Source organism: Anser anser (assembly GCF_964211835.1).
Source record: "Anser anser genome assembly, chromosome: 16".
Classification (NCBI taxonomy): Eukaryota; Metazoa; Chordata; class Aves; order Anseriformes; family Anatidae; genus Anser; species Anser anser.
The window spans coordinates 3,751,796-3,776,310 of NC_139737.1; the positions used below are offsets into that span (position 1 = coordinate 3,751,796).

At 44.1% G+C, this 24,515-nt stretch overlaps 3 protein-coding genes across 12 annotated transcripts in view; 1 reads left to right on the forward strand and 2 right to left on the reverse strand.

Annotated features, from left to right (window-relative positions):
• The window catches only part of LAMA5 (laminin subunit alpha 5), a 93,882-nt gene extending 91,689 nt beyond the window's left edge, over positions 1-2,193 (forward strand). For all 4 annotated transcript variants that reach the window (XM_083801477.1, XM_083801478.1, XM_083801479.1 and 1 more), the window contains exons 79-80: positions 482-601; positions 734-2,193. In XM_083801477.1, coding sequence (XP_083657603.1) covers positions 482-601; positions 734-891 — 278 coding nt within the window. In that variant the 3' untranslated portion in view covers positions 892-2,193. The remainder of the gene's footprint in view (positions 1-481; positions 602-733) is intronic.
• A 164-nt stretch (positions 2,194-2,357) lies between these two features.
• Positions 2,358-9,169, reverse strand: ADRM1 (ADRM1 26S proteasome ubiquitin receptor). 2 transcript variants are annotated; one of them, XM_083801481.1, is made up of 10 exons: positions 9,078-9,169; positions 8,732-8,942; positions 8,377-8,493; positions 8,174-8,297; positions 7,680-7,766; positions 5,330-5,411; positions 4,868-5,097; positions 4,439-4,596; positions 3,289-3,391; positions 2,358-2,582 (listed from the first exon to the last, which is right to left on the reverse strand). In XM_083801481.1, exons 2-10 carry the CDS (start codon positions 8,939-8,941, stop codon positions 2,476-2,478), a joined length of 1,218 nt encoding a protein of 405 aa, XP_083657607.1. In that variant the 5' UTR covers position 8,942; positions 9,078-9,169; the 3' UTR covers positions 2,358-2,475. The 2 variants fall into 2 exon arrangements, with proteins under 2 accessions (XP_083657607.1, XP_083657608.1); XM_083801482.1 differs by lacking the exon at positions 7,680-7,766.
• A 1,010-nt stretch (positions 9,170-10,179) lies between these two features.
• Positions 10,180-24,515, reverse strand: part of OSBPL2 (oxysterol binding protein like 2) — a 36,605-nt gene continuing 22,269 nt past the window's right edge. For all 6 annotated transcript variants that reach the window (XM_083801483.1, XM_083801484.1, XM_083801487.1 and 3 more), the window contains 9 exons: positions 24,176-24,273; positions 23,288-23,470; positions 20,419-20,526; positions 19,036-19,125; positions 18,270-18,393; positions 15,498-15,626; positions 14,493-14,616; positions 13,777-13,867; positions 10,180-12,878 (listed from right to left, as the gene is read on the reverse strand). In XM_083801483.1, the coding sequence (XP_083657609.1) occupies positions 12,776-12,878; positions 13,777-13,867; positions 14,493-14,616; positions 15,498-15,626; positions 18,270-18,393; positions 19,036-19,125; positions 20,419-20,526; positions 23,288-23,470; positions 24,176-24,273 (1,050 nt within the window). In that variant the 3' untranslated portion in view covers positions 10,180-12,775. The remainder of the gene's footprint in view (positions 12,879-13,776; positions 13,868-14,492; positions 14,617-15,497; positions 15,627-18,269; positions 18,394-19,035; positions 19,126-20,418; positions 20,527-23,287; positions 23,471-24,175; positions 24,274-24,515) is intronic.

Here is a 24,515-nt window from a genome sequence, read left to right on the forward strand (position 1 = left end):
CAGGGCTGCCCCGTGACACTGCCAGGCCAGGCCCGGGCTCGGCTCCATCCTGCTGGGGGTGAAAGGCTCGGGGCTACAAGGCTCGGTTGGGCGCACGTCCGTCCAGTGGGTTCAAAGCCTGCAGCCGGGCCCGGTGACTGAGCAGGAGCCCCACCTGCCTGGGCTCAGCCTTTAATGCACTTGCCGTCCGGGGAGTGCTGAGGGTTTTGCATCGGGGCCTTTCTGGGTGGGGGTCCCAGCCCCTGCTGGGAGAGGGCAGCTCTGTTCTGCAGGAAAACACCCCAATTTATGGACGGCTGCGGTGCCACAAGGCAGCTTTGGGGGAGGCTCTCCTGACCCCGGGCGTTTCTCGAGCGCCACAGCAGGGCCTCTGCCCAGCCCAGTTTTGCTGTGCTCCAGCACTGGGCTGTGCCAGAGGGCGGCGGTGGACTTGTTCTCCAGGTGAGGAAGCAGCACTGACCGGTTTTGCTTTCTTTCTAAGTTACCAAATGGAAAAACGCAATCCAGCTCGACGTGGACACGGAACGAAAATACACAATGGGGCCCAGCCAGCCTCCTGCACCCAGCACAAGGGCGACCTTCTACTTGGGAGGACAGCCAGGTGAGGGGGGGGGGAGATGCGCTCCAGAACAAAATTCCCCAAAGCAATACTACTGCTCTTGCACATAAAATGTCCTTAACCCCCTGCCCTGTTTCTAGCCCCACTAATGCTTGGTTTTATTTGTTCCACCAGCGGAAACAGACCAGGCCAGCACAGCGCCATCGTTACCTCCCCTCCCTCATTACGTGGGCTGTGTAAGGAATCTGCTGATCAACCAGAGCCACGTGAACCTGCTGCAAACCGGGACCGTCAGGGGCTCCGTGGGCCTTAGGGGTTGCCCCGTGCTGTAAGTAAGCGCACCTCAGCGTGCAGCCTGACCGACAGACACCGCACCGCTCCCTGGGCCCCCGCCGTCACCTCCTCGTTGCGATTAGCCGTGGCCAAACTTACCTGACCTGCAGCGACTGCAGCGCAAGCCTACAGGCACCAGTCTGGGGCCAAAACCACGGAGGGGCCACGAATCCATGGGGAGAAGGGGGGCAGGGGAGGAAGGTGGAGAGAAGGGGGCACTTTAGAGGCATTTTTCACAAATATAACCAAAAAGTTGGAGCAGGATGCGGAGGCAGGTCCGACTCCTTCCCCGGTGGTCAAGCGTCCACAACAGGACTCGTGCTGACACACGGCTCGTGTGAAGAGCAGCTGTCCCCTGCCGAACGTGGGCTGAAGCACACAGCAGCTGTGCAGCATGTCCCGAACCCTGTTCCCTTCACCCCACCCTCACAACGCACATAGGTTTAGGTCACAGAACACTTGAGGCAGTTAATAACAGTCACAGGCTGTCTTCTGCTGAAGGCTGGAGGCAGTTTCTGTATTATAATGCAATTAGGACAAACTGGATTAATTCCGTCACTTCTGTGCTTTTATAAGCAAGGCCGCATTTAACCCTGCCCCCAAGGTCAGTCTCAGTACACCTGCTGCCGCTACACAAATAAAAAGCTTTGCAAGGGGGACCTTGGACAAAATTCTGCTCTCAGAATTAGCATCTGCCTATCAGATTAATTTATAAGATTTAAAAAAAAAAAAAAAGGAACAAAATAGGCTGGAAGAACTGCTGAGGGAAAGCAGGCCATCACACCCACCACTGAGCTCTTTGCAGTTACAGCCAGCTCTTTGCTACCACTGACAAAAGTCCTGTTATACGAAGCAAGAAACTGTTGCTTGAAAGGGAAGTACTAAAGAAAGGTTACCTCTGTCTGGAGTAGCAACGTCACTTTGCCATCACCTCACCTGCCACCAGCTGCCTTCTCCCGTTCAGCCTAACTCACTCCTGTTACAGCGCAGGCTTCACTTGAAAAACACACTTCTTCTCCCAAGACACCTAGCTCATTCGTGCACTTACACATCATATATATATTTGTGTGTGTATATATATATATCTAGCCACCTGGGGACAAAATCTTGCTTCTGAAATGGACTTATAACTTATATCATATTGTTTTTTATGAGGGGTAAATATTGTAAAATGGGTTTTTAACATGTCCATCTTAAATGTAATTATGACCTGTTTTTAAGTTGTAGTATTAAAGATGGTCTTTGTAAATCACTGGTACATACTTTGGAGTCAAATAAAGTTTTATGTTATTCTCTTTCAATTTTCTGGTGAAGAGAAAGAACGAGACTAATGTAATAGAAGAGGACTAATCCCCACCTCAGGAAGCGGCACAACAAGGAGGCCCTATTTGTATTTACCACAAACAGTACCTAAGCAAGTACTGCTTAAGTGCACGTCAAATAGACTGAGAAAACGAAAACAGTATGGCAGATAAAGAAAATTCCTTTATTTGTAGATTTATATAAGCATAATATGAAGTTAGTAATCCTACTGCAGTTGCTTAAGTTAGTATCTAGGATATCTGTAAGGAAGAGCAAATAACTTAATCTAAACTCATATCTTCCTCTTCATCTTTCTTGTCCTTAGAGTCTCCTTCCTTTTGGTCTGACTTCACACTGTTCTGCATTGCTTTGGCAAACGCTTCTACATCTAGAAGTTAAATACATTAGTTATTTAATTTCGCATTTTCTGCGACAGAATTCATTGTCCGCACGAGGTTAAGAGTCATTAGTTGGAAAGCAAACGATTGCTTAATAGCGAGAGCCTATTAGCAGAGAAGAAGATGCTAACACTCATTCACCATATAATGCACGTCTGGATTTATGCAATTTAAGCTTGTGTACAGGCAGCCTAAGCACTGAATTACTTCCATAATGGAACAGATTCTAAACATTCCTCAAGGAACAGCGGTACTTTCCCCCTTTCCCAGTGCTAAAGGCCCTAGCTCTGAGCTTATTTTAGCTGAATCATTAATGACTCTCATCAAAAAAAAAAAAAAAAGTATTTCTAAACAAGCTGCCTGACCATCTCCGGTCATTTGTAGCCCTTTCAATAAAACAACCAGAAGGCTGCTCAGCACCTCCCTCTGCAGAGCCCTGAATTCTCTGAACTCCAAGCCTGACATCAGCACCGTGTCTGCTGCGCAACACCCAAGCCACTCGCCTTTTGATTTCAGAACCAGCAGTGTAAGAGAGCTTTAGCCAGTTACTCAGAATCATTACCTTTTGTATTCAAGGGCTACGTATGGGCAGTGCAAAAAAAAAAAATAAAAAAAAAATCACAAAACACACACACACAAAAAAGAAAGAAACAAAGCCAACCACTTCATCACGGTCCCCACAGCATCGGTACGTACCTCCTTTATTTGCTGCATCTACTGCCTCTGCGGGTAAGCCGAACTGACTCATTAGTGGGCCGAGCTGTCCTGAAGCTAAGGCAGCACTGAACATGCTCAATGCCTGTGAACAGGAGTCAAGAGCATCAAAACCAAGCTTGCATCACGGTTCTCCGTCACCACGTGTCTGTGGCTACTGTGCAGTAACCGAGTGAGGCCAGCAGTCCCTGGCCGTTTCCACACCCTGTTACGGACACTGACCACACGGCCCACCTGGGAGCAGCCTCTTCCCTTTTTAGAACAAATAAACCAAAAAAAAAAAACCAACCCACCAACCTACTGCACTGGGGCCAGGCTTGTAAATGCCTCTACACCACAGGCCCTGTGAGTATTCTGTAAGGAGGAGCAGTGTTTGTTCTTGAACAACTACGTGCCGGTAAGCATAAATTAACAGGCCGTACTGGACCGAGCAGGAAACAAATGGCAGTGACGGAGCCTCCTGGCACCCCAGCACGTGGCTGCCCCGCTGAGGTGCAGGATGTGCTGTCATCAGTTCGCCGATCAACAACAGCCCTCATTTCTGAAGTCCTGTCTGCACGAGACTTGCCACAGTTTAAGCTAAAAACATTCTTTAGCCAGGGGAATTTTGCACACTGACAAATTTCTGTCACTTTAAATTCAGGTTGGCCTGTAGTACACCAGATTTAATCTGACCAGTATGTCCAAATGGACACTCCTGGAATTAAATACTGGTGTTTCAGGAGGGAAACAGGGAAGTAGTGCTGTAAACATCAGCATCTCTTCCCTTCTATGTATTTGTTTTAATGACTGAACTTTAAAGGGACTGCTTACAATCCACTCTGACAGGCAACAGTGAATTTGCTGCTACTCTGCTGTCATTTGCCAGAGAGCATTTATAACAATGACAAAGGGAAAGCCCAAATCCAAAAGAAAGTTAAAAAACAAAACAAAAAAAAAACCCCTTTGTGATCTGCCCTTGGGTGGCCACAGGCAGGATAAACCAGCGCCCCACTAAATCGTGTCCCTCCCCCCTTCCACCTCCACAGATCAAATTCCTGCTCCGAGCAGTGGCAGGGACCTAAAAAAGCCGGGCGGGATGAATCGTGACACACACGGGAGGAGGGAAGGAGACCTGCGCTCTGACCGCTACCTGCTGGAACTGCGGAGACGTCAGCGTGTTCTGGATCTCTTCTGCAGTCTGCGGCAGGGATTCCCCCGAGGGAAGGTAAGGCATCAGCCGCTCCTGAACTTCAGCGTTGGCCAGAATGGGAGCCATTATCTCGGGAGTCAGAACAGTTGCCAGGTCAACTAGGAAGAAAATAAATGGCTGGCTGTGAGACTACGGACAAACCCGCATCTCGTCACGTAAACAAAATGTTCCAGCGGAGTACTGAAACGCATTTAGCGCGCTGCTGGCATCCTCCCTCCCTCCCTCAGTTCTGGAGCGAGGGTAAGATTCCTGATGCAGCCAAGGAGATCAGCACTCAAAATAAATATATAAACATTTAAGAGACCTTTCAAACCAAGTTAGAACGGGACAGGACAGTAAAACAGCTCTGCCTGGCCAGAACACCGTTACCTTGCTGCCCTCCTGCTCCAGACGGCACATTCATGGTAGCTAGAATGTTCTGAAGGTCGCTCAGCTGGATGGGCTGGGTCGGGCTCGTGGCCGAGCTGGTTCCGTTACCCGAACTTGGGACGGGGCTCGGGCTGGTCACGGAGGCAGCCGCAGGAACGGACGGGGCAGGCGTTACGCGTGTAGAAGAAGTCGTGGAAGATGGTGTCACAGCAGCCGACTGGCTGCGAGAGCTGGAAAGACAATTCGCGCAGAGTTAATGCCCCGCAAAAAGCAGTTCTGCCTCTTCTTTTCAAAAAGCTTCTTTTCAAACTACAGTAAAAACGAATACCCTCAGTTTAGTGAAGTAATAAGCAGTCTTAACTCCCGTTACATTTTCCATTCAGTTGGCCACGACTCCTCCCAGGTAAGCAGCAACTTCCCGTGAGGAAGCTGTTACAGCCTGGGACCAAAGGGGCGCCCTACCTTGATGAGGAGCTGCTGGTCGGGGGTCCCCCACTTCCAAGCAGACTAGCCAGCCCAGGACCTGTCAGCGCACCCAGCCCACCTTCCGCAAACACAAGAGAAGAGCAGGTTTAGAGATTTGTTTTTTTTTCAGGTTTCCTGCACCCCTCTGGTCCAGAGAGGTCACTCTTGTACCTGAAAGGTTTTATTGCTAAAACAAAGGAGGAGGGGGTGAAAGAGCCCAGACCAACCCCCACCCACCGCTCTGGAAATAAACAGCTCTCGTTTTCGGAGCTTGCGTCCCCGTTAGAAGCCTGCCTTACTCGCACGTTTTAGAAATGACTTGATTTCTGGATGTACACAAGGATGAAATGACTTCGGTTCGTGCCGTACACGCGTGACTGTTGTGACAGAGCTCTCTCTCTCTCCCTTTATCTGCTAGTTTCCAAAAATCCAACTGGTCCCTAAACTTTAAAAACAAGGCCCTCAGCACAAGACTGCAGAGGCAGCCTCTGAGGCACCACCGCTGTCTCCCCCCGACACCTGCAGTTTTTGCAGCCTCACACCTAACGCAGAGACACAGCAGCAGAAGCAAACGAGTCCTCAAACACCCCCCAGGCAGAGCCACGTGAGAACAACCCCGCACAGGACTGAAGTGCTCCCAGGACGGTGATCGAGAAACGCAGCCGGAAACCAACGCCAGACCCTCAGCCAACCGTCATATGCCAAGAAGTCAGAGCAGAGCCTCCTTCACCCACACCACGTCCAGCCACCAGGGAGTTACTGCAGCACCACGAGCACCAGCTGAAGAGAGGCTCGGCCCCCGGGTGCGGCAGAGCTGTCAGTGACCGACTGTCCCCTACAACTCCTCTGAGCCACGATCGCCAAACGCTCCATTCACCACGCGCCTTCCCTTCAGTGCCTTCTCGCACCACGCCTGGTCGGACACGCTTTTCTACTCTGCGTTCATCGTCCAGCTCCTGGGACCTATCTGCAGGCACAGAGGGCAGAACAGCAGCGCAGTCAGCGCCCTGACGAACAGACCGCAGCACGCAGGCGGTCAGAGCAAGCACCAGCCGCCTGCCGGGCTCCGTGCTTTGCACAGGACCGCTCCTCAAGCGTGGAACCCAGCCTGCAGGGCCTGCCTCGTGCTCACTCACACACAGCTCCCACAGCAGCAGGGACACCGGGGTGAAACAAGCTAACCAGGCCGCACCGCGTGCTACTCTATCCAGCTTGGCCTCGCTCGGAAAAGTTTACCCAGGAGCTGCAATAGAAGCAAAGTCCCGAGGGATGCAAACCAGACATCAGAGAACCAGACGCTACCCAGGGAAGAGATCCACACGGACTCACCACAACCACCGTTTGCCGAGGCAAGCAGATGGTTCTGAGTTACGTGTCGAGCTGTCTTACGGCTAGATGTAAAGGCAAAGGAAGAAGAGCTGCTGAAAAAACGTGTTGAGAGTAAGAGGAAGGAAGTTCCAGGAGTCATGTGAAGCTTCAAGAAGGAAGCAAGAAGGTCTTTTCCAAACACATCCTAGGAAGTCAGAATCTTTCAGCGCTAACGTTAGATTTGCATCTGAACATCCCACCAGCGCCAGACCTGTATCTGAAGCTTGTAATTAATTACGCTACTGCTAGATCCACAAAAATGGACTTTGGAGCTTAAGCACAGAACCTCAGTCATTGCCACCTGCTACGTATTGCTTTGCCTTCCGGGGTCTGATTTCTCAGTAACTGCTCTGCTGGCCTTGGAGCACGGGCAGCGCTGAGAACAGACCGCAGCGGTGACTCCAGTGCCACTATCACTCCCTTTAGAAAAAGCAGAGCAGTGGTTCGAGCTCTCCCCGGAAGAGAAAGCCCTAAGCTGAGCCTTCCTCTCCTGACAACAGATTGCTGCAGGGCGGGTACGCGCCAACCTTCCTCTTGAACTCTGCTTCGCACACCAATATTCACTGGATCAGAGATGATACGAGCAAGAGCCCACAGCAGGACAGCTGGGGTGCTCACCCAGGAGCCCCTGGTTTTCAGTTCCTGCTCCAGTGAATATTTAGGAGGAAGAGGAAGGGGTTTAAAAACAAGAACAACAACAAAAAAAGGCAGAAGATTCGGCAGAGCAAGGAGCAGAGCCTACGTTCCTTGCAGACAGCACCCTAAGACGAGTGCCATCTGGAATTTGGTACCCCTCATTTCCTGCCTTTTTTTTTTTTTTTTGCCCCACGGCTCACGTTTGAGGCAGGGCCTTGCTGCTTTCTCACGTGAAAGAAGCGCTATCCAAATCAATAGCACCACTTGAGAATATCGTCAGGTATAAGATTTAACCTGGCAGGAGAAAATACCATTTTGGCATAAAGATATTAAAGCATTTTACCAAGTCCTCCTAAGCCCGTTGGTCCGATCAGCTGCATGAGCTGGTTATGGCTCATGTTTCCAAGAAGGCTTTGCAAGCCACCCTCACCTAAAAACAAAAACATTCTGAAACACAACATATTCACAGAGGTTTTTTTCACAGCACTCCAGCTCAAACAGCAGGAGATTAATTGGCATCACATTCTGTATGGAAAAAACAGTTTCAAGTGTTTACTGATTCACGATGCTCGTAAAAGATAAATGCAACTGGGCTTCGTAAAAAGGTAAGACTCCAGAGAATCTACTGGGATCAAGCCCCTTCTTCTGGCAGTCTTAACTTTCAGCCTGCACCTATTACAACAGCGCAGTTTATTTTGCTAAAAGCGCGTTTACACTTCTGGTATTAACATTGTCCCCAACTCACCCTCCAAAACCAGCAGGAATGTCTCCCTAAGGAGCTACAAGTGCTAATTCTAAACAAGGGCCTCGCGTGGAAGAGCAGGGAACACACTGTACCTCCTAATGCCGAGAGCTCGTGGCCTCCGCTCGCGTTTCCACCCAAAGCACCGGGCATTGGGGGATTGTTGAGATACTCGTTCACTTTGCGGCAGTGCTCTTCGTCCTTGTCGGTCTTCGGTTCCTGCAAGGAAGCCGCTCTTGGTACAAGGTGAGCTGGCAGCGGTTCGCTCCCAGACCTTTACCGTTTACCTCCCACAAACCTGCATCCAGAAGAAGAGCCGCTTGGATCCCGCCTTGAACTTCAATACGTACACGCGGCCGGTAGTGCACTGCGGCACCCTTTTGAACTCGCAGTCATCGGGGAAAATGATCAAATCCTGGAAGAGGCGGCGGGAGGAAGGAGCAGGCGTTATGGGGAGCGCGGGGATGTTACTTCCAGCCTCCCCGAGCTCCCTGCCCTCCCCCCCGGCCTCCCCCCGTCCGTCCCGATGCGGGTTTAGCAGCGCGGCTCCGCCAGGCCCCGGGGACCCCCTCTCACCCCGGACCGCCTCAGGGAGCTCCCGGCGCGGTGCCGCGGGCCGAGGCCGCCCCTCAGCGCCCCGGGGCCGCACTCACGTCCTCCACGGTGCCCGAGGCGCGGTCCTTCCAGCAGAAGTGGATGAGGGAGTCGTCGGTCTGCTGGATGTACACGAGCCCTTTCCGCTTGTCCGGCGTCACGGTGCTGCCCTTCAGCGCCATCTTCCCGGCGCGGAACTCCACCAGGTACTTGCTGGACGAGCCGCGGGAGCCCGGCACCAGGCTGGGGAACAGCGCGCCCGAGGACATCCTGCGGGCACGGGGCGGGGGGGGGGGGGGGGGGGGGGGCGGCGATCAGGGACCCGGGACGAGGCCGCCCGGCCCCGCCGAGCCCCGCGGCCGCCCCTCAGGGCCCGGCCCCCGCTCCCCGCCCCCCCCCCGCTACCTGCCGCCGCCGCCGCCCGCAGGCCCCGCGCCGCTGCCGCTTCCTGCCCCGCGCGCCGGAAGCCCGCCCACAGCCGGGCGGGGCGGGCGCCCCCTCGGCCCCCCGCGGTTGGGCGGCGCGGCTGTCACTCAGCCGGCGGCCCGCCCCTCCCCCGCCTGCTGTGTCATCACGGCGGGAAGATGGCGGCGGTTCCCCCCCCCCCCCCCCCCCCCAACCGGCCCCCTGTGAGGGGCCTGAGGGGCCGCGCGGCCCTGGGCGGAGTTGTCTGGAAACAGAGCTGTGCGTGACAGAGATGCGTAGCAACAGACGTTAAATAAAAGTCAATAAAATTCCGTTTATTAAAAATAAATCCCACTCAGAAAGCGGCTGTGGGGTGCACGGGGCCAGACAGCCCCGTGGCCAAGGGTTGAGGCCTGTGGTAACACCTCTGGGAGGCGGTTACCTGAGCAATCGGGGGGGAGCTTTTCTTTTTTTTTTTTCCTTCCAACACCAGGTTTCAAATCGATGAGAAATGGGTTTCAGCTACTAAACAGCAGTAAATACTGCCATTTAGTCCTGTTTCCTTTTCCTGGTTAATCTGGGGGATGTACTTCCCATCTGCGTTAACTGGGGTACCAACCATTCCATAAGAGGCTGATGCTTGGAAGAAGCTGCTCCCAACCCGCAGTATGACATCGCCTCACAGACACAAGTCAAAAGCCACACAGTTAATTTTTTCCTCCTACCACAACTCAGCCAAAGCCCCAGCCCCGGGCACGTCCCCGGACGGGGGGCACAAATCGCCACAAATCGCCCCGCACCACGGGGGCTGCTCTCACCCCTCACCTCACGGGTCCCCTGCAGGACGCCACAGTGGGTGTCCCAATCCGCGATTTAAATCGCCTTTTGTCTGATAGCATCACGGTGATAACAAAAAGGGACCCGGCCATGGCCGAGCAGCAAAGCCAGGGTGATCTCGGACAGTTTTCCTGCCCTAGGACGCGAGTCTCACTTCACAAAAACCTCTCTCTCACCACCTAGAGGCCCAAAGGGCATTAAGTATTTATTATAATCTCTTTCTAGATGGTTTCTCTACATAGTTGTATTAACATATACTAACACATTTATCTTATATACAGTGTTTAATCAAGTTATAAAAGTGACATTCTTTTAAAAGGTGCAAAGTTATTAAAGTTTTGACATGTAAACTACTGAGGCGAGATCTGCATTTAAAATAAAACTTTTTCACTTTCAGAGCAATCACAATGTGGTTTAGGCATCCCATGGCTAGCCAGGCATAAATTTGTTGGCAGCAATGAGAAAATATTTTGTTAATGTTTTCGATGAAGAACAATAAATTAAAAGAACAGACTTGGAACCAATCTGAAATTTCACTAAGAACATTACACTAAGGGAAGGGGAGAAAGGGGTAAAGACATAACTAAAGAAGTGTTCTTATTTTAGAAAACTTTCCAGTTCATTTTTTAAATTCCATGAAAATTCTATACTGAAGTTTTGATTAAACGTTGTTACAATTGTCTCTGGTTTTGCAAAATGAAAGGGGTTTAGGTCTTTGAATTAGAACTATAACCTAGAGGAGAGAGATGCTAACCTGCACATTCCTTCTTAAAACCAGAGTATTTCTTTAGCAATTACTCTATTTTCCATTCTGGTAATTCTATTTATATGTATTGTTTTAGAAACATGACTCAAACTTTAAACATATTATTTAGTTCAAGGAAGTTTTAAACTCCCAGAAGATGTTAAACTGGCTTAAACTGTGAATCTTTTCAATCCTCATCTAATATAAATGGTTCCCCAGTCAGCTTGCAGAGAGTCTGCAAGGAGGATTACAGTGCTTGGAACAGTCATTAAAATCCATTTTTTATAAAAAGGATGAAAGTGTTTTTATGCTGTCCCATACAGATCAGCAAGGTCTTTTAAAAAGTGTCTATGCATTTATTAGGAGCAAACACAAACTTACTGTCTACGCCTTATTACCATGTCTAGTTCGTGTGTTTGAAAAACTTGCAATTAGCTCAAAGCACAATTTCTGGCAACACAATAAAGTTGCCATGAGCACGTTCAGATTCGGTCCTTTTTGGGAATCTTACAATTTTGGGGAATTTTACAATTTCTCCCATTTTTCCAGTGAGGAAGACAATGAAATCCCGCAAATTTAAGGTTAATCCAATCATTACATGCATACATCGAGACAAAAGTGTTTCTCTGTATGTTCGTTTCCTTTTGCTTTCTAATCCTGTAGCTAGGATAGAACAATCTACTCTTTGGATGAAGCCACAAACATGTTTAGGCATCAGTTGGATTGATTCTTCCACAAATTCCTCAAGGTGCTGATGCTTAACACCAGCAATTACTGAATTTTACAGTAAATCTAACAGTAGTGTAGCCACTTTCCATTTTTGCCTAGTTACTCGATTAGAAGCTTTCATAAAAGAACAAGCAGCCATAGGATTAGTTTTAATTACTGGACCTAATTTTTCAAGCCTCCTCTCCCCCTCTCCCCCCCAAGAAGTGTACCACTTTGAAAGAAAACGAATGCATCAGTTCAGTAATTGATCTGTAGCTCAGTTATGTCCAATATTATGTGGCTTCGATGTTTTGATATGGAACAAAAAAATCCCACTTTTATGCCATCACGTGCTCACAGAAAACATGTAAAAGGTATAACTATGCCACAGCTTTAAATTGATTCTGTTTTTTCACAATGTACAAAACAAACATGACCTAATAAAGAAAAACATGCAAACAAAAACATCCTGGAAATATGAACCTGTGTGGATATATATACCAAGTGCTTCCAAATAAAAGTTTAGTCTAGAAGCGTACACAGTGCCAAAGCTGCCAAAAGTAGTGCGGAAGATCTAAGCCTCCAAGTGGTAGCAAGCAATATATTTTACATTGTAACCACCTCTACATTCCTACAATTGCTTCTGAAGCTTCTCTTATTTTAAGAACAGCATTTGACTTCAGAAAAAGCACACAATTTTTAATGCACCTTTCTCTTCTCTTAATGTATATTTTTATGTAATTTTATCACAGGTATACAGTTTAATGCTCACAGTGTCCAAAAATTGTGAAGACTGTAACAGACAACTACAGTTTGAGAAGCTAAAGTTGTTTCTTGTTTCTCCAAGTCTTTGAATTATTAAATCATATTGAGAGAGAGGGGCCAGGAGCTCCAATCCCCATATAGTGCTACATACCGTATGAGAGTTTCACATGCATCTCTTCATGGGGAACAGTACTAGATTTTATCACGTTGGTACCATATTAACTTTTCATCCCTGCTCCAAGTTCAGAAGACTTCAGATTCTTCACTATTGTACTAAGTAAAGAGGATATTATCTCTATTTTATTAAAGTTACACAGTTTTCAAGGATGTTATGAGCTCTACCAGATACAGCATACCTTCCTGACAAAAATGAGAGGGGAAAAAAAATGAAGAACCAAAGGTTCCTTTAAAAATTAGTGAAAACATGATGATTTCAGGTGCAGCTTTACGGGAAGAACGCAACAGTATTTAAATATTTGGCAATCCAACATTAGTGATAATTAAATCCTTGATTGTTGACTGATAGATGTTTTGTTAAAATTTACTTAGAAAAGCTGGTTTTTGCTATTAACAAAACCAGAATAACTGGCTTAGAATGAAATCTAGTGATGTCCAGATGAGATGAGCAATTGGTTCCATAATTTCAGTATATGTCTGGACAGTCTGAGAAATTTCTATCAAAATAGCCACCTGAGTACAGCCAATCTGAAGTCCCAGTGTATGGGTTAGTGCCTTGATGAAACCATCTGTGAAAAAAATAATAAAAAGAAGGTAAACTGTTAGAAGAGCAGAAAAAAACCAAACACGACTTTGTTTCTTTCACAAGAACACTGTTAGAAGACACTGATATTTCTTACTGGGAAAAAATTACCTCTAGAAATATTCCAAACATGAAAAACAAGGCATTAAACTTCCCACATTTTCAAAGGTATTAACTGGAATTAGTCTGTAGCTGTTCCTCAGGCTTTGGGAACAGAATGCTGAATTCCATGAGATCATGGGAGCAACCCAGAGTTCTTGCCTTTGAAGGAGACACCTGCAGCAACTGGCCTTGAGTGTACACCTTACTGTACAGCACTGGCTTCTGAGAAAAACAGCCAGAAGGAATGGGAGCCAAATCATGCATCACTGCAATGCACTCTATGACTGAGAAGTCACTTAAATATGCAACAAAAAGAGCAATTTCTTAAGTAACCAAGCCAAGAAGTCCGAAGAGTTTGTAAGTAAAGAGTCCTAGAGGACGTTACTCAACTTCCAAAAGCTGAACAGAAATTGGTTAAAGGAGAGATGAGACTTAACTTTTTATTAATTCTAACAGAAAAGATGACCTCTGTAGGCTTTAGAACAACAACAAAAAAAAAACCCACAACCAACCAAAAAAAAAGAAAACCAACAACCCAGCATTACCAGTTACTTATGACAGGTTGCAGCATTTATTATAAAATAATTTCTCTAGGACAAAATTATCAGCAATTTTGCCTTCCAGCTACATTATTTAAATGTTGACCCAGCAAATGCTGTAAGTGACATTACAAATTGTGCTGTCATGAAAGAAATCAAACACACGTTGTCTTGAATAAAAACATTTCAGGCAACAAAACCACACCATTCCAAGCAGTAAATGCCCAACTCCCTCCTCCTTACCGTGTCTGCCACTCCACTTCGTCTTTTGCACGCTCCTTGCGAGCAGCTCTTTGTTTCTCTTCTAGTCTCTCTTTTTCTTTGCTAGCCACATCTAGCAAACATTTCAATAGGAATAGGTTATTTAGTAAAATTGAAACAAAAAAAAAAAAGGCAGAAAAAAATGGGAAAGACTGCAGAGAAATAAAATACAGCTCATTTAAACAAGAGAAGACATTCACTGTACACAATCTCACTCCACAATGACAACTGCAGGTAGCAAATCTAAAACTGTCATTTCAGAAAAGTTGTGACTACAGAGTACAAACTGAAATTATGGCCTTTTATCTTCCAGAAATACTGCACCCAGGCACCAGGGAAGAATTTAACCTACAATGCGCATAACAGTGCTTTTTCCACTATTTCATCGTGTATTCTTCCCAACAAACGTGAGAGCAAGACAGCAGGTCTGGCAGTTTTCCCCAAGTAAAGAAACCTGCAAACACACCGTAACCTAGGACAGCAGTCTCGGGATCCCTCTTGGACACACTTGCTCTCCCAGGCATTTCAGAGAGAAAACAGACACTGCACGCTGTTCAAAAGCATACTCGCTAGCACAGAATGAAAAAAAATTAAGGCTGCTCTGGGAATGAGAAACTGAACACAGTGTTCCTATACCCCTTCAGTCATCCCCCCCAAATTTTAGTAATGTTAAAATATTTCCTCCAGCAAACACATACCCATGTTTCCATTTTCCATATTTCTGATATCTGGACGTAGCCGACAGTCGGTGGGAGCTAATATTGCTTCCATGCCTTTTTCTAGTTCATTGAGACTCACAGCAAAACTGGTGAAATTGTACATCTTAAAAGCAAATTAAATACAGGTTATTTTGGCAAAGCAGCAGTATGTTTCCTATACTGAATGGACACAACAAAGCTTCCAAGAGAAATTATTGAGTCAAACCTTTTCCCACTGGCTACCCTGAAAGCGAGTTTAGGTGCAAAACAAACTGCCTTTTTTTTTATTTTTATTTTTTTAAGTGGAGAGAAGGCAGGAGCAACAAGGAAGGGCAGAAGGGAATGGAAATCACACCTTTCGTTTCTTATGCAGTCTTTGCTGCAGAGGATCAAGATACATTTTCCTCATGCTTGATATTTAGTACCATGATTTAAAAAAAAATAATCCACACCCAAAACTAAAAAAGCAAGTCCTTTTTCTCCGGAAAGCAGACATCCTTTCATTCATTCATTTCAGAGGACAACATTCTGGGCTTTTTCAAAGACAATACCTAAATCTCTATGCACCCATTTGTGCAATTTCCAAAAAAGTCTACTTGAAACTATTTAAGTTAATAGCCAGATGCACAGTTACTGCACGTTTTGTAAGCCTGTCTCCCAACGGCAGGGTCAGCAGAAGGGAACGTGCACCCATACTTTAGCCACTCCAGGTGCAAAGATCTTGACAGATCAGACAGGCTAACAAATGACCCCAAACCGCACCCTGAAGTGGCTGCAGGCAGATCATGCATTCTGCCTCCTTTGACGCAGGAGTGATGCTTTCAGCACAGGGATGAAGCAGACAGCTTGCCGGAGTTTAATTTTGCTGCTGCAGCAAGAACTGCCAGGATGTGTCAATAAGCATGCCACAGCTAGACACTTCTACAGGGTTTCCTTTGAACATTGTCATGTTCCTCGGGATGAGTCACTACTAATAGGAACACACAGACTGATTGAAACAGTTACCTGCGATGAGTTTGGTGGTCTACAATTTATCCTCCAAAGCAATTTACTGCCTGGCACAAACTGCACGGTGTCTTGAACTTCTGGCATATCATCAGCCTCATCATTTTCAGATTTAATAACGTCTTCACTCTGAAACAGAGATAACGTTTGGCAGGGGAACAGAGGGAAATCAGACAGTTTCATCTAGAGTTCTACAGAGTGACTGCTGGAGAACCCGTTCAAATTTGAGATGCTGCTCTCTCTCCTGTACTTCTGCCTCACCCTTCACGTTTGCTTTTCCTCGTTCTTTATACTGTTCCTCCAACTTTCATCTTAATGTCTTGCTCCTGACACAGAATAGCCTCCCACCACCTATGTACAGCTTCCTCATCCATTAAAAAAACATGACAGTGATGTCTTTCAGAAATTAGATAGCTTCCCTTCTATCCCATACCATAGCTTTTGTCTAACTACTAATTTTGCCTATTACTTCCTCAGGTTTAGATGAGTCAAGGCAGCAGTTTAAACCAGTTCTCATAATGGCACAAGAAAGATAAACAGCACACGCAAGCTTTTGGGTATTGCTTCATCACTTGCAAAAGATTTGGATGTGTGACTGAAAAACAGATACGCTCTTGTTCCAATCTGATTTTCTATGATGCAGATTCTATGAGCTGTTATCCCTGCCAGTTTTCTCATTATGAAGACTTGGTACTTAAGTTTAAAAACACGGTGTCTCTCTCTCCAAGTTCCTTTGTTACCAGACGCACTGCTATAATCCATAAAATTAAATGCAACATTCTTCAGCAGGCTGCTCTCAGAAGACCAAGTCACAGCAGACCTGTTCCCAGCTCCCTTTCGTTGCACAAAACAGAAGGACAACAGAAGAGTGGGCTTGCAGCTCATCTCGGAATGCAGTGATTTCTTAGGCTTCCAAACACAGAAAAGCTTTTTTATCCCCACACTCCAGGTCACATATGCATCTCAGAAGCTACTTGGACCTTTAAGAGTGTCATTGGAAAAGACAATGATGTCCTTGTAAATGATTCCTGCTGTCACTCACAGCTGCTGACTTCTGCCTAAGACCTTCACTACAGCTCTCTGCTACCAAGTGAGCCTTTACAGGACCCCCTGACATTCATGCAGGCTGACATTCTAACACTGGTTTTACTTCTACTTATTTTTCTTATTCTTTTCTTGGAGTAGCTGCCACTTAAAATTTCCTACTGTTCTTGGTGCCTCCATGGAGGCAGAATAATTAATTCCTGAAACTAGGTGCTTAATGTGACAGAAGGCCTCACCAATTCCATCTATTTCAACCTAAAACAAGCCACTTTTTCACATCAGGACTCACACCTCACCTCAGTGCATTTACATTAATGCATGTGCTAGCTAAATTGCACTAAGAACTCAACAGCTAAAAAGAAAAAAAATATTTATTTTCCACGGTTCTGGCCAGCTTTCGCATTCTCAGTGCTACAGTTAAAGAAAGCCATGTGTCAGGACAGGCAACCTCATGGGGCTGGCCTGTCATTTCAAAATGCTGCATGGGGGTGGAAAACAGAATGAAGAGTTTTATTTTATCACCTCGCTATTTTTATTCCACTGTTCACTCCACAGACCTCAATCACTTTTGTTCTGGCTTTAGCTATTTTAGGAAGAAAATACAATCTGGTTCTGTAAGCAGTTAGAGGAAAGAAAGAGGCTGCACACAGCACGAACACAGCGGAAAATAACATCTTCCTTGTAAAGCTGAAAAGCAAGCAGAGCACACACAAATTAAGCATTCTCTCTGCACAAGATCAGGCCAAACAACACAAGCTGTCAAGCTGTACCACCAGATGTGTTTTCACCTACTTGAACTGCACAGACCACAGATCACCGGGCAGCTTCCCCCACCTACCTGAAAACCTATTTTCTGCATATTCAGCTCCTGCCATCAGCCTGAACGAGAGGAGAATCTGACTGTCTTAGCTCACAGCCATGTTGTGAGAGTTCAGAGGCTTTCACCATGAGGAAAGATTTAAAACCACAACAACCAGAAGAGAAGACACAATAACAGTCTAGAGTTATAGTATCGCTTTTTCCTCTCCCCTTTTATTTTCTTTCTGCCTCCTCTGACATGGCTCATTTGTTTTATTCAAAAACACCCCATTAAGTTAAACAGGGCCTGTTTTATACACTGGAAAATAGCTCCATATGGTTAAAATTCTAATTTCAATCTTTTGGTTTGAGTATACACTATTCTAAAAGACTCTTTTAGACTACTTTCCACGTCAACATCTGGTTTACCGTCAGGCAGTTCCCCATCTAAACATAAATTCAACAGGAAGGAAGGAAGGAAAGAGTTGATTTTCTTAAGATGAACAAAATCTTATTATTTAAAAGAAGTCAAAATATAAGCCTGCACCGTGACGGAATCCAGAGCTAAAACCAAGGCCTGTTGTTGCTTTAGATTCCTCTTGTGAATATTTGAAAGAAAGTTCAGGCCTCTTAAACAGAGGCTAATCACTCTTAACTTTAGTTTATCATTTTCATTTTGAACAAGCAACCAGGGTCTGCAAGATTTCTGTTGATACTGGGCAACCCAACAGTCCTCTGCATTTCACATTTTTCATTGAACACTAAGGCTTGGGAGTAACGTGTCTGACCTGGCCTACACATGATGAAAACCCCACAAGTCTCCAGACCCCTTTGTTGTCAAGGCTGTCTGCATCACAAACTCTAAAAGGCCACACGACCAACGTAACTGATGTAAGCATTCTTTACTCCCTAAAGAATCCTTCGTCTTACCGGCTTCAATTTCTTCTGCTCACCACCTCTCTTTTCATTCTTTTTGTAAGTCTCATATGTAGTGGGATCAGTGCACCATAAGCATTCTGTCCACTTGCCATAGATCACACACAGCTTCTTTTTGCTGCAGAGAGAGCGAAGGAGACTTAGCTTTTGCTTCTTATAAAGCCTAAGATGAGTCATGCAGATTCTAGTCTACGTTAAATACACAGCTTCCGACTCTGCTGTATATTTCTTTGCAAATTTCTTAGAAGCCAGATACCTGATTAATGCAAAGAAAACAATTCACCTTATTCTAGTCTTTCTGCTGTGCGGTCTTGCAGAATGCATCCTCGTGACTTAGGCACATGCTTTTTGCTACTGTTAAAATGAGTGTGGGTGCAGCGAAGCCAGCAGCTTACAATATAGACCCCCAGAGTCACATCACAGCTTCAGGTTTGATTAAGTACTTCCAATAACTGTATTCTCATTCTTTTAAACTGAAGACTGGAACTGTGACTGTGAAACAGTGAAATCAATTGCAATTACTCTGCATATTCCCTGAATACCTTTATTTCAAATGACTGAACTGGAAAATTTTGCCTAATAATGCTTAAAGTGCTTATCCTAGAATCAAGGAGTTTAAAACCAACACCGAGAACAAACGATTGTAATCTGCATTGCTAGCAGCTTTGCAGTCACATCAGTTGTGGTCATCATCATGCCAGCACTAAAGTAATGCCACAGTGCTCAGAAACAGAGAGGACAACAGGCTTTTATCACTTACTTTTTGTCCTGAATGTATCCCTCTACTCTGTGAAGCTCTTTCCCAAACAGTCCACATGGTTTAAAGTTAAGGACACATTTATCTCCAGTACTGTAGAGGAAATAAGCACACACTTAAAGAAGTAAGCCCCTAGATACATTAATAAATTCACTTTTTTTTTCTTTAACTACACCTTATTTTAGCTTTTTCTATGCAAGCACTGTGGATTAATTATTTATATAATTATTTTTATTTAACTATGGTTTATTATTTTATCAGGGCATTTCAAGATACTATAAAAAAAGACAAAAAAGAAAATGTGTGCAGGAAGACAAAACAAGCCTGTGAAAGCCAACTGAAAAAACAACCATGCTTCTGAATTTCATGTATATCTAAAATTAGCCAAAAATGTAAGGAATAAAATGGAATACAGCCTTGCATACTGCTTAACATACACTATAAACACACCACAATTCAGGTTAACATCTGTTTACAACTAACTGGAATTAAATAAAGCTTTACGAATGACCTACACAGGGAATCTCGTTAATGGCATTCAAGAGCCACCTTTAAATTGCATGTCAAAAATTCTGAATTAAATATTTTACAAACACAAAGCAACATTATACTTCAGCATCTGAGATGTACATATGTAAAATACTGTCTCCCAGGGAGGTTTCTGGCCAAGTTTCTACGTTAAGCACAAAGCATACAGAGACCATCCCAGTCTTATGTGTGAATGCAAGAGACAGAAACTTAGATCTGATGTGATGAGAAGCATCAAAAGAGCAGCCATGCTGAATCAAAGCCCTAACCTACTGACAGAAAAACCGGTGCAGAATTAATAGAGTTTTCACAAAATCCTCCCTTCTTACAAGGTCACTCTCTCTTTTATTTTATATAAGGTAAAAAGCTTTTATATAGGCAGTTGGCAGAGCAATTGACACGCTTTAAGTTCACATTTTCCTACTCTGCAGTCATTTCTCTGTGCTGCACCCTTAAATTAAGGCATTCTCTATTATTAAAACTAAAATGAGTGGCAAATCACAATCAACAGGTCAATCAACAGGAGGTCTATACTGCAAGCCTCCAACAATTATTCCATTTAATGATTCTGGAGAGTTAAATCTAATTTCTGTCTGCTGTCAATAAGGCTGAACGTGAATAGGTAACTCACAAATGTAAAACCTTTGCAGCCCAGAAGCCATCTAGCTCTTTTCCTTTTATATAATGATGATACTAAGCCCAATCCAATGAATAGCTTACATTTGACAGAAGGTGGAAAAAAAGACTTCGGACCTATAAAGGTCTGTGCAGATCTGAGAAAAATCAAAAGTATCTGCTTTGTAACGACAATGCAGCAACCCCTATAAAGCCAGCCCTCAGTTCCATGGTTAGCATTACCTGTGATTTACAATTTCTACTGTTCCATATTGTTCTAGCCACAGTTTACCAATAATTACATTATGTACACAACAGGTTGGATTTGTCCATGTGTAGGCTTCGTTATGTCTGTAAAAAAAAAAATAGAAAAATAAATCAGTTTCTTGAGCTTGAGGTGGAATGTAAGCCGGTTTTCAATTCTATTTGTGGCAAAATATTTAGCACTCCTGTGAACAGCCTGCAGTTAACTTCAAAACAGAAAAGAAACAGACTTTTCTTCATAAGCCAACAATGCGTTGCATGTAAACATTAGTGCAAGTTAATAAAGTGATACCCCCTTTACTTTTCTCCCCGTTACATAGTTGAAATAGTCAGTTTTACAGTTGCTGCGCTTTTGATTACAAATTCCAGCTCAGCTTAAAGAGCAGCCCAGGAATTCATCTTCTTCATTTGCGCTTTTAAAGTTATACGTGACGGATAATGCTCAGATGAGAACTGGACTGACAAAGCCTAATATTGTCTTCTATTCAGCTACTGCAGCGGCGTTACAAACTTCTTCCTAAAGCTTTCTCGTAAACCTGTATCATAACCCAGAGAGGATCTTTCATTCCTGAACACGGACGTCTGAGTCCTCCAGCAGAGGTTAGTCACCACCAGACCTGACAAAGGGTTGGTAAAGGCGCTCCTTGAGGCTTGGTCAGACTAACCACTTAAGCAATTTTTCATACAAACTGTGGGTGGTAAAGGCTTTTGAACCTGAAGAGTACGACAGGAGTCAGCAACTGCAGAAATGGTTTCCGCAAACACGGCATCAGTGTGTGAGGCCTGAAGGCAGGCCTCACCGAAGGCAGGTTTGAGGGGTGAGATTAGTTTTTGTTTAAAATCAGTTGGGACGTGACAGCACTATGTTCAGTCTCAGAAGCACGACGTTTAAATGTTGAAAATATTATTCAATTCCACCCTTTTCCCAAAGATTTACTGAGAAGGAAGAGTCCAAAAAAATGAGGAATGTTCCACTTACTTGTTTTTGTTTTGTAACATTTTGTAAAAAGCTTTGCAACGATGAGTTAACAGATCCTAAACCCTTAAAAAACATTATTGTCAAAGTAGTCAAAACGTTAAGTAACAAGATTCCTTTTATCACTAGCCTGGCAGTATCAAAGCCTCCTATTCTTACGCATCTTTCAATACTGATAAAAGAAATGCAAAAGTTACCTGGTTAGCAATCAACCCATCTTAGAAAAGCTTGCAAACTCTATTTTAGTACCGAAAACACAGAAACAAGTAGCGTCCTCTGTGACAAATGCCTTGTGCTTCTACTTCCATTAAGCATGGAGAGAACACACATATTTAATCTTTCCACCTGTCAGTTTTCAGCACAGAGAAAAAACAGATCAATGACGTCTGACTATTTTCCACAGCAAACTATCTTCAAGCATACTTTAGAATAATGACTACTCTTCAAGTGGAAAAAAAAACCCTGCATCCCACCAGCCTTAGTGTACATTTTTATTCATGAACTACTTGACAGCAAAATCTTGTGTAGCATAAAATATACCAGAAGACACTCATGCCCTGTGCAGACAAATTGAAACGTTCGTATGTGCTGGAGAAACGAGGAAGATGTGTGTTTTCTACCACACCGAAAACAGTTGTTTTTAGCATAAATGCAGTACTTAACAATGACTACAATTTTGCTCAGGCCCCGAATAATTCGCAGACTCCTCAAACCAACAGAGCAGGATGAATCAAAACATTAACAGGCTCAAAATTTGAGCTCAGCTTCTGCTACTAACCTGTGCAAATATTTAAAACAAGTGCTTTAGTTGTTTACACTCCAATTTAAATCTGTACTGTGATTTGATTAGGCAGAGCAAGAACTTTAATAGTCTTCCACATAAGGGCTCTCCCTCCACCGAATATTTTTGTCAAGTCTGCATTCTACATTGAGATTCATAGCTATATTTCTACATTCAGAAGAAATTTCCTCTATTTACAGCACCATTTATATTCAAGACCTGTTCATACTTTTATAAGCTTTGGAAGATTAGATGCCAGCAGCTTGACGAATAAACTGTGCTTTCAAAAGAATCTACAGGAAGAGTCAATGCTTGATGTGGCAGTCAAGTTGCCTCTTTATTGAAACCAAATGTTTAGAAGTTTCATAAGGTATTTCAAAACAACCTCAAAGTCAGGCCTGAGGAAAGCTTTTGGAAAAGCACCTTTAAGCGTTCAATTGCAGAATGCTTGTTCTGTGATAGTACATGCTTGTGACCCACTTTGGAAAGCTCCAGAGTCTGTGTGCCACCAGGGCACAAACCAGCTTGTGCAAGGTCGCCTTATTTGAGACATGCTCAGGAATAACCTGGAAGGGTACTCATGGTTTTACTTGGAAAATGATCATACACAGGGAATATTAAACAGATAGAAATCCTGACAAGTTCCTTGCATTCACCATCACATAAAGCAGCTACTCCGAAGCAGCAGTTCTTTTCACACAAACATGCACGCAAACAATCAAAACCAACAACGATATTTAAAAGCGAAACGAGTTTGAATAGCCTGGTAATAGAATTTTAGCTCTTTGATTGAATTTTAAGTGCCCTCACAGAACCAGCTTTCAATTGCATTCCATTTTAGGAAATGTTAATTTTCATGGTGGAAAAACTGGGTCAAATTGCAACAGCTACACAAGCATGGCATAATTCCAAAACCAGAGTTCTTAAATTAAGGAGTGAAAAATAACCTGTAAATAATTTTTTACCATCTTTTCAGCAAGAGGTTTTCAGACGCTCATCGACAAAGAGCCAAAAGAAGAATATCACCTACATTTTTATTCAAGTAAGTGTTAAGGATATAAGCATAAAAGGTATTGACTTCTTATACTCACTTTAGAAGTTCCAAAGTAATTGTTCCCCGAGGCTCCGCTTCTATACTCTTTCCCCAGAATTTTAGTTTGGGGTAGATTGATCCATGAAAAATAAAGTCCTTATTGAGGCCTTCAGAATAAAACGCACTAATAGGTGGGTGATGGCTGACTTGCTCAGATATAAACCTAAATCCTAAATCCTCCCTAGCAACACAAAAAAAAAAGAACATTAACCCCTAGATCAACCTCTTTTCTTTCCTTTTTTTATTGTTACAGAATAAAAAAGTAACTTTTTTTTTTAAAAGGATTTTTAGATTACTTTGAAGGTGAGAGTTTCCCTTTTCTAGTTCCATGACACTTTCACGATTAATAAAATGAAAGCAATTATACACTTAATGCTTTTTCCCCTTTAAACACTTCTTTATACAAAGAAACAATTCCCATTCGAACACCTAAGTGGCTTTCTACCCAGAAAGGCTTTTCAAGAATTTTAACTGAAATAACTCTTGAAAACAGTGAAACTGCTTGGGCAGCAGTAGAAGATCTACCTGGAAATTGATTTCTCCACCATATCACTCATTTAAGCACACTGAAAGTCTCCCAGACTAACTCCTCTATCTGACACGATCAGCAAAACATGCTTTAAATTAGTGTATAGTCTCTGGTCAGGTGTCTTTGGCAGAAGAACTTAGACCATTTTTTCTCCGAATAATTCAAAGAATATGTAAACACAAAATTATTAGCTTTTATGAAACTTCTTAAATATTTAGAATTAATTTGGGGAAAACAATTTCAGCTTTAGTCAGAAATATATGTTTGTAGATTTTTATTTATTTCCCTGAATAAACACCTAAACTAGTACGAGAGTGTGCTCACACAAATAGCCTCAGCTCCCACTTTAATTATTACCTGGTTAATTCATAGGTTTCTCCTAACAGTGGGTTAAATGGTTTGCCAGTTCTCTCCCACTGAGAAGCTACAGCAGAAACTGCAAAAGCAGCTACAGCCTATAAGCAAATAAGAACACATTGTTATGAGAAAAGTATATTATATTAAACTCGTAATTTTAATGTATTTGTTGCATATTGCAGGATTTTATTATTCGCACCAAAAGAAAACTCATATATATTGCTTAAGGCCAAAACCTTGGTCAGGCAAGCATCATTTCTAACATGGATGAGGTTTCTTGAATCTTAGCAGATACAAATGAACATAGAATCTCTTGCAGGCTGATAAGTAGGGATATGTA